Below are 9,928 nucleotides of genomic sequence, written 5' to 3'. Positions count from 1 at the left end.
GAACGAACACTTTGTTCGGCTGCCCTCGGGCAGGCGGTTCAGGACCATGTCCGCAAGGACAAATAGACTGAAGCTCAGCTTCTACCCCAGGGCCATTCAGGCCCTGAACACAGCAAAGACCTAGGTTCTAGGCCCTGGACAATCTAGACAATTTGATTGCAGCTACTAGATTGTAATCAAGTGCAATACTCAACTGCAATACAATCAATACAATACAATCAATCAATGCAATACAATCAATACAATACAATCAAGTGCAATACACAACTGTGAACATTTCAAACCTGCAAACTGCGACACTTTAAATGAATGTGCAATAACACTATGTGCAATATGACAACCCTCGGGTACATAAGGTTAAGAGATAGGAAATGTTAGGATATGTATAGCATAGCATAGAGTACAGCACAGTGTTTTATTTGTATAGTATAGTATAGTGGATAGTGTACATAGCCTTTATTTATGTAAACCAGCTCTTTTCCCTTCTTGTTTTTAGTTTTCTTTCCTAGCACCAGGGGAGCCCCCCCTCCCAAATTTCGTTGTATGGTACCTGTACTATATCAATGACAATAAAGATCATTCATTCATTCATTCATTCATTCATTAATTCTATCTCTCTCTCTCTCTCTCTCTGTCTCTGTCTCTCTCTCTCTCTGTCTCTCTCTCTCTCTCTGTCTCTCTCTCTCTGTCTCTCTCTCTCTCTCTCTCTCTCTCTCTCTCTCTGTCTCTCTCTCTCTCTGGCCAGGACACATGTTTCACATGGTCCTTTCCTGCACCGTCCAGGACTGTTTCAGCAACTGTTGCCGCTGTATAACCAGGACAGGGTTAAGGTTAGGGTCAGGATTAGGGTCAGGATTAAGGTTAGGGTCAGGGTCAGGTCAGTGTTAGGGTCAGGGTCAGGTCAGGGTTAAGGTTAGGGTCAGGTCGACTGGGCCCTGTAGTGGACTGATGGTTGCTAGTCACTCAGACCTTTGTAGTGGAAAAATACATGCTTGTAGCCGTTGTAAAACCTCACAAAAATCCCTTACTGGAGAAGCATTATGAAGCATTATGAAGCATTATTTTTAATAAACATATTATGTCAATTTCACAAAGAAGTAGTGGCTGAAACGTTGCTTTTAAACTTTGGGAGTATTTACACACACACTCCTTCCTTCCTTCCTTCCTTCCTTCTTTCCTTCCTTCCTTCCTCTCATCTTTTCTCTCCCTCTTTTCTCCCTCTTTTTCCACAGCTCTGTCTCTCAGGTCTCAGGTTGCCTTGCCGATGATGAGGATGCTCATGAGGAAGACCATGATGAAGAAGATCCACATGAAGAAGCGGTCCATCACCTTGGCAACCTTCTTCCACTCCGCCCCCTTGGCACAGGTGGCGCGTTGCTCCCGGAAACAGTTGGTGATGTACTGGATGTTCCTGACCACCTGGGAGGGAGGGAGGGTGGGGGAGGGAGGGATGGAGGAGGGAGGGAGGGAGGAGGGAGGGTGGGAGGAGGGAGGGTGGGGGAGGGAGGGATGGAGGAGGGAGGGTGGGAGGGAGGAGGGAGGGTGGGAGGAGGGAGGGAGGGTGGGAGGAGGGAGGGTGGGAAGGAGGGAGGTAGGGGGAGGGAGGGATGGAGGAGGGAGGGTGGGAGGAGGGAGGGTGGGAGGGAGGAGGGAGGGGGGAGGGTGGGAGGGAGGAGGGAGGGTGGGAGGGAGGAGGGAGGGGGGAGGGAGGGTGGGAGGGAGGTAGGGATGGAGGGAGGGAGGAGGGAGGAGGGAGGGGGGAGGGTGGGAGGGAGGAGGGAGGGATGGATGGAGGGAGGGTGGGAGGAGGGAGGGTGGGAGGGAGGAGGGAGGGGGGAGGGAGGGTGGGAGGGGGGAGGGAGGGTGGGAGGGAGGTAGGGATGGAGGGAGGGAGGAGGGAGGGTGGGAGGGAGGAGGGAGGGGGGAGGGAGGGTGGGAGGGAGGAGGGAGGGGGGAGGGTGGGAGGGAGGGATGGAGGGAGGAGGGAGGGTGGGAGGGAGGAGGGAGGGTGGGAGGGAGGGAGGGATGGAGGGAGGAGGGAGGGTGGGAGGGAGGAGGGAGGGTGGGAGGGAGGAGGGAGGGGGGAGGGAGGAGGGAGGGGGGAGGGAGGGATGGAGGAGGGAGGGTGGGAGGAGGGAGGGTGGGAGGGAGGAGGGAGGGGGTAGGGTGGGAGGGAGGAGGGAGGGTGGGAGGGAGGAGGGAGGGGGGAGGGAGGGTGGGAGGGAGGTAGGGATGGAGGGAGGGAGGAGGGAGGGGGGAGGGTGGGAGGGAGGAGGGAGGGATGGATGGAGGGAGGGTGGGAGGAGGGAGGGTGGGAGGGAGGAGGGAGGGGGGAGGGAGGGTGGGAGGGAGGGTGGGAGGGGGGAGGGAGGGTGGGAGGGAGGTAGGGATGGAGGGAGGGAGGAGGGAGGGAGGGAGGAGGGAGGGGGGAGGGAGGGTGGGAGGGAGGAGGGAGGGGGGAGGGTGGGAGGGAGGGATGGAGGGAGGAGGGAGGGTGGGAGGGAGGAGGGAGGGTGGGAGGGAGGGAGGGATGGAGGGAGGAGGGAGGGTGGGAGGGAGGAGGGAGGGGGGAGGGAGGAGGGAGGGGGGAGGGAGGAGGGAGGGGATAAACAGAATTGTATGACACATTTAGAAAAATAACAAAAAGTGATTTGTACATAAAAGCTTTTTATGAAACATTTAATCCCCCAAATATGGCTCACAACAAACCTGTAGATCTGATATGATGGAAACAAACAAGAGAAGAATGCTCATAGACATGAGGGGTCAGGGTCGGGGGACAGGGTCAGGGGTCAGGGGTCAGGGCTAGACATGAGGGGTCAGGGGTCAGGGTTAGACATGAAGGCCAAGCCACTTCCATATGCAAGGAAGTGGCTTGGCCTTCCCAGGTGCCTCAGCAGCATTGGGCTCTACGGCAAAGGGATGTTACACCTGCCCATCTCCAGTCTGGCAGAGGAGTACAAGTGTGCCAAAGTCAGACTGGAGATGATGCTTCTGGATTCGAACGATCCATTTGTAGCCCAAGCTGCCCCCATCCTGGCCACTGGGAGGAAGTGGACCCCATTGGCTGCAACTGAGCAGGCAAAGGCAGCGCTCAGACACAGGGACATTGTGGGCCGAGTGCAGGAGGGGAGGAGTGGTCTTGGCCTCGGGATTAGTACACCGGCCTGGAGCAAGGCCAATCCATCTCAGAGACGCAAGCTGGTGGTCCAAGAGGTACGTCGGGAAGAGGAAGCAGGAAGGCGCGCAGGCACAAGCTGTGGCGCAGGCAAAGCAAGGGCAGTGGATGGCATGGGAAGGAGTGGAAAAGAGGAAGATCTCCTGGAAAGATCTGTGGGAGACGGAGGCATTCAGGGCGAGCTTTACCATCAGGGCTGCCTACGATGTCCTGCCTTCTCCTGCAAACCTAAGCCAGTGGTATGGCGAAGACCCCACGTGCCCTCTATGTCCAAGTTCAGCAACACTGAAGCACATCTTAGTGGGATGCAAGACCAGCCTCACCCAAGGCTGTTACACCTGGCGGCACGACCAGATGACCAGGTGCTAAAGTGTCTTGCAGCAGTGCTGGAAAGTGTGGACAAGTGTGAACGCCCTTCCTCCCCCATCGTCCCGTTGGCAGCCAGCACCATTTCTTCGGGAGGGCGGGTGTGTGTGTGTGTGTGAGTGTGGGTCAAGCCTGCCTCACCACCATAAGACCAGAGACTGGGCAGCTGGGCAGAGCACGGGACTGGAAGCTGCTGGCAGACTTGGACAAGAAACTCTGCTTCCCAGCTGAGATCGCATCCACCAACCTGCGACCAGACCTTGTGCCGTGGTCAGCCTCGCTCAAGCTCGTCTACATCATCGAGCTCACTGTGCCCTGGGAGGGTGCAGTGGAGGAGGCCTACGAGCGGAAGAGGCTGAGGTACACTGAACTCGCAGCAGATGCCCAACAACAAGGCTGGACAGCGAAGGTACGCCCAGTGGAAGTAGGCTGCAGAGGGTTCGTCGCCACCTCAACGTCCAGGCTACTCAGGGAGATGGGAGTGCGAGGGAAGGCCCACCGGCAGGCAGCCAAGGACCTCTCCAGGGCTGCTGAAAAGAGGAGCCAGTGGCTGTGGATGAAGAGAAAGGACTCGACCCCGGCGTTCAAATGAGCTGATGGCATCTAGGGAGTGAACCTGGGACGCTGGGATTCACTGCTGATCCCTCTGGAGGTGTCGTGGGCTTATCAGCGAAACATTCATGAAGGAGGGCGCCCACTTGACAACCCAAAGGATGCCATCGCTCATTTGAACACCACAGAGTCTCATCGGTGCCTTAAGTATGTATCTACTGAGGGATATCAACATCTAGTCCTACACAACAGATCTGAGGGGTCAGGGTTAGACATGAGGGGTCAGGGTTAGACATGAGGGGTCAGGGTTAGACATGCGGGGTCAGGGTTAGACATGAGGGGTCAGGGTCGGGGTCAGAGGTCACCTGCTGGTGCTTGGAGCAGGGGCAGGAGCAGACGCAGGCGGGGTTGGGCTTCTCGGGGGGGTCGTAGGGGCGGGGCTCCTTCAGGGGGGGCGGGTCCTGGTAGTCGTCCTCCCCACCCCCCCGCCTGATGTGGTGGTACCGCCTCGGGGACCCCCCCCCCCTCCTCCCCCCGCCCTCCCCCCCCTGGGGAGACTTGGGGTTGTTGTGGTTGCCGCCGGGGGGGTGCCCATTGGCTTGGCGACGGCTGTTGTCCCCGACGACGCCGTTGCCGTAGGGGTTCGGGTGTCCGTGGTGACCGTTCTCGTGGCGGTGGGGGGACGGAGTGTGTTGGTGACCGTTGCCGTAGCGATAGCGGTCGTCGGGGTACGGGTGGTAGAGGTTGTCGGGGTAACGGTCCCCAGAGATCCCCAGGGTCTCGTTGCACATGGGCTCCACGCTGTAGAGGGGCGTGCGCTCGCTCTCTGGCGTGGTGCAGTTCTCCCCAACCTCGTACACGAACAGGATCTTAGACATGTAGTCTATTATCAGCACCTGGGGAGGGGGGGGGGGAGGGAGGAGGGGAGGAGGGAGGAGGAGGGGGAGGGGAGGGAGAGGGGAGGGAGGAGGGAGGAGGGGAGGATATATATATATATATACAGTTAGGTCGGGAAGTATTTGGACAGTGACACAATGTCTTTAATTCTGTCTCTGTCTGCCACAATGGATCTGAAATGAAACAATCGAGATGTAATTGAAGTCTAGCTTTAATTCAAGGGGTTGAACAAAAATATTGTATGAAACGACCATTTTTATATACAGTCCCCTATTTTCAGGAGCTCAAAAGTAATTGGACAAATTAACATAATCATAAATAAAATGTTTATTTTTAATACTTTGTCGAGAATCCTTTACAGGCAATGACTGCCTGAAGTCTGGAACACATGGACATCACCAAATGCTGGGTTTCCTCCTTTGTGATGCTTTGTCAGGTCTTTACTGCAGCAGTCTTCAGTTGTTGTTTGTTCGTGGGTCTTTCTGCCTTTAGTTTTGTCTTCAGCAAGTGAAATGCAGTGAACTGCTCGATCGGGTTGAGATCAGGTGATTGAATCTGGCCATTGCAAAATATTCCACTTCTTTGCCTTAAAAAATCCTGGGTTGCTTACGCAGTATGTTTTGGGTCATTGTCCATCTGTATTGGGAAGCACCATCCAATCAACTTTGCTGAATTTGTCTTAATCTGAGCAGACAGAATATCCCTAAACACTTCAGAATTCATCTGTCTGCTTCTGTCTTCTGTCACATCATCAATAAACACTAGTGACCCAGTGCTGAACAAGTCAAAGACCCAGGAATTCATCGTAGACTTCAGGAGGAAAAAGTCTGAGATCCAGCCCCTGCTCATCGACGGAGAGAGCGTGGAGAGAGTCTCAACCCTCCGATTCCTGGGACACAACATGCGGGATGACCTGGCCTGGAAGGACAACACAAAAGGCACCATCAAGAGGGCACAACAGCGGCTATACACCCTGAGATGCCTCAGGAAGGAACACAGCAAGCAGGAGATACTGGTGGCCTTCTACCACGGCGCAGTGGAGAGCATCCTCACCTACGGCATCTGCAACTGGTTCTACAGCTGCACAACAGCGGAGAGAAACGCGCTACAGAGAGTCGTGAGAACAGCACAGAAGATCACCGGCGCCCCCCTCCCCTCTCTGGAAGAGCTGTACAACACACGCTGTCTCAGGAAGGCCTCCAAGATCTCCAGGGACCCGACCCACCCTGGGCACGTACACTTTGTCAAGCTGCCCTCGAATAGGAGGTACAGGATCCCGGCCGCTAAGACAAACAGACTGAAGAACTGCTTCTACCACAGGGCCGTCAAGGCCCTGAACACAGCAAAGGCCTAAGTTCTGGGCCCAGGACAGTCCGGACGGATTGTATGGCAGCTAGTGCTGAGGCACAAACATGTACATTTCAAGCCTGCAAACTGTGACACTTTAAAATAACGTGAAAAAATACTTTTGTGCAATATGACAACCCTAGTTGACTATCTGTGCAGTATAGTACAGTGGATTGTGTACATAGCCTTTATTTATGTAAACCAGCTCCTTACCTTCTTGTGATTTTATGCTTTTTCTAAAATGTGTTTTTTTCCCCCCTTCCTAACACCAGGGGAGCCACCCCTCCTAAATTTCGTTGTTTGGTACCTGTACTGTAGCAATGACAAATAAAGTCCATTCTCCATTCATTCTCCATTCTCATTGGAAGCCATGCATGCGCATGTCATCACACTGCCTCCACCGTGTTTTACAGATGATGTGGTAAGCGTCGGATCATGAGCCGTTCCAAGCCTTTTCCATACTTTTTTCTTCCCATCCTTCTGGTACAGGTTGATCTTAGTTTCATCTGTCCAAAGAATGCTGTTCCAGAACAGGGCTGGCTTTTTTAGATGTTTTTTGGCAAAGTGTAATCTGGCCTTTCTATTATTGAGGCTTATGAATGGCTTGCACCTTGTGGTGAACCCTCTGTATTTGTTCATGTGAAGACTTTCCTTTATGGTACACTTGGATAATGATCTGCCTACCTCCTGGAGACTGTTCTTCACTTGGCTGGATGTTGTGAAGGGGTTTTTCTTTACCATGTAAAGGATCCTGTGATCATCCACCACTCTTGTCTTCCATGGACGTCCAGACCTTTTTGTGGGGACGCTGAACATCTTCGGCCATATCATCTATGAGGAAGGCAAGGGAAGATTTGGAGAGATGCCTCAGAGGAGGACCGTTCCTAGGCAGAGCGGGAGACGGGAGAGAGAAATCCTCCAGCTGGTAAAGGAGCGGCAACGTTTGCGGAAGGCATGGAGGAGAGCTGAGGAAGAGGAGAAGGAGGGCTTGCAGAACCTCTGGAGTCAGATCAGAACCAGACTCACCCAACTGAGGCGAGCTGAACGGATCAGGAAACGTAGAAGCAACAAAGAAAAGGCAAGGACGAACTTCTTCCGGGACCCGTTCAAGCACGCCCGGGGTTTGCTTGAGGAGAAGAAATCGGGGAAGCTGCAGACCACCAAGAAGGAGCTGGAGGAACACATCAAGGACCAGCTCAGTGACAACCAAAAGAAGAGTCCCCTTGGTTCCCCAGGGCACGTACCGCTCCCACCCGAGCCCTCTTCTCAGTTGGACACCACTCCCCCCAGATGGTCTGAAGTTAAGCAGGTGGTGGAGCATGGCAGAGCTGCATCTGCACCCGGACCAAATGGCATCTCCTATAGGGTATACAAGATCTGCCCAAGGACCCTGAAGCTCTTGTGGAGACTAATGGGCATTGCCTGGAAAACAGAATCCATCCCTTCAGCATGGAGCAGAGCAGTCACTACCTTCATCCCGAAAGAGAAAGACTCCCATAACATCAGCCAATTCAGAGGCATAGCCTTATTGAATGTTTAGGGGAAGATTTTCTTCTGGATGATGGATGATATGGATGATGTCACCACCACACTCCTTCAGACAGCAGCGTGCACAGCGAGACTTCTGAAGAGGTTTGAGGAGCTCCTAACATGGGCCCGGATGAGGATAAAACCAACTAAGTCCCGCAGTCTCTCAATCAGAAAAGGAGCCCGGAATGACAACATCTCTTTCTCAGTCGATGGCGAGAAGATCCCGCTGCTAGTGGACCATCCTGTGCGAAGCCTCGGAAGGCTTTACACGGCTGACCTTTCTGACAAGCACATGGCTTCTTCTGTCACTTCCCAGCTCTTGGACGGCCTGAAGAAGATCGACCAAAGCCTCCTGCCAGGGAAATTCAAGTGTGGTGTTACCAGTTCACCTTATACCAACGTCTCATGTGGCCCTGAAGTTGTGCGACATCACCTTAACAACAGTGCTGAAGTTGGACTCAAAAGCCAACAACTACATCCGCAAGTGGCTGGGCCTTCCCCGTTGCCTCTCTAATACAGCGCTGTTTGGAAGAACCACACTGAAGCTCCCACTGAAACATGAGAGCTGACCTCGATCGACAGCTGAAGTTCCCACATGAGATCACATCAACCTCCCTTCGGCCAGATGTCGTACTCTGGTCCACCCCGATGAGGACAGTCATCATGGTGGAGCTGACCGTTCCATGGGAAGAGGGGATGGAGGCTGCCTTCGAGAGAAGGAAGGAAAAGTACACAGACTTGGCAGCTGAGTGCTCGCAAGCAGGGTGGAGGGCAGTCACCTATCCAGAGGAAGTTGGGTGCAGAGGCTATACAGGAACATCTACACAGCGGCTCCTGAGGTCGCTGGGGATCACAGGATCCAAGCTGAGAAAGGCGCTCAAAGACCTGGCGGAGGAGGCTGAACAAGGGAGCTTCTGGCTCAGAAGAAAGGACAAGGCGTGGGGGAAAGAAGGATCCTAGGGCTGGCTGCAGGGAGTGGCAGGGAGACGTCCCCGTCACTGCTCCACCACCTCCAGATGTTCCGGGATTAAAGGAGCGAAACATCAATGAAGGGCTCCCGGCTGACGACCCTGCAGTCAGCCCACCGGCACCGTGCGACAGGCAGCAATGCCCAGCAGGTATACCCACCTGTGCTTTCATCAAGGAATAGCCCACACTGGCCCATGAGCTTTTGAGTCAATTGTCCAATTACTTTTGGTCCCTTGAAAAAGAGGGAGGCTCCATATTAAAGAGCTGTAATTCCTAAACCCTTCCTTCAATTTGGATGTGAATACCCTTACCCTGAAGCTGAGAGTCTGCAAGTTAAGCCCATATTCATTATATAACTGTAACTTGAAGATGTTTTGGTAAACAGCTCAAATAACCAAAGTTCTGTCTGTGTCCAAATATATATGGACCTAACTGTATATTTAGCTGTATACACACACACACACACACACACACACACACACACACGAACAGGATCTTAGACATTTGGTCGATCATCAGCACCTTGGAGGAGAGGAGAGGGGGAGGGGAGGGAGGACACACACACACACACACACACACACACACACACACACACACACAGGCAGCACCTTGGCCCACTGAGGGACGGGTTTGGCCTCGGCTCCGCAGAAGTGGATGTTCATGATGAAGATGGTGAGAGAGGTGGAGGCGGTGATCATCGTCATGGTCGCAATGTAGTACTTCCCTGGGGGGTGGGGGGGTCATATAGGGGGGGGGCTCATATATACATATACGTACATGCGTTGACATTGTCTATCCCCATCGGATTTGGGCACATAAATGCTCTTCTATTGCATCACTCCTAGAATACTTATTTTCTCTCCTCCCCTCCTCCCCCCCCCCCCCCCCGGAGGAGAGAGGCATGCTCTGAGCCCCCTCCCCCCTCCTCCTCCTCCCTCCCCCCCCCCCTCCCCTACTCCCCTCCTCCTCCTCTTCCCCCCCTCCCGTCCCCTCCCCTCCCCTCCTCACTTATGTAGGGTACACTCTCGGAGGGAGGCATGCTCTCACCCCGGCTCCCCTACTCCTCCTCCCTCCCCTCCTCCTCCCTCC

The 9,928-nt window shown here is 54.1% G+C and overlaps 1 protein-coding gene across 1 annotated transcript; it reads right to left on the bottom strand.

The window, feature by feature from the left end:
* Nucleotides 1–1,248: 1,248 nt before the first annotated feature.
* On the bottom strand, nucleotides 1,249–9,887 carry LOC308175560 (neuronal acetylcholine receptor subunit alpha-9-I-like; the record flags this gene model as incomplete). The annotated part of the gene is made up of 4 exons (XM_080551204.1): nucleotides 1,249–1,419; nucleotides 4,462–4,992; nucleotides 9,448–9,563; nucleotides 9,848–9,887. Coding segments are annotated over 4 exons (858 nt in total), but the record flags the coding sequence as incomplete, so codon positions are not given.
* Nucleotides 9,888–9,928: the final 41 nt, after the last annotated feature.

This window comes from Nansenia antarctica (assembly GCF_963989245.1).
Source record: "Nansenia antarctica genome assembly, contig: SCAFFOLD_275, whole genome shotgun sequence".
NCBI classification, from domain to species: domain Eukaryota; kingdom Metazoa; phylum Chordata; class Actinopteri; order Argentiniformes; family Microstomatidae; genus Nansenia; species Nansenia antarctica.
Note: the sequence above shows the minus strand (reverse complement) of the source record. Positions and strands in the feature narration are given on the sequence as shown.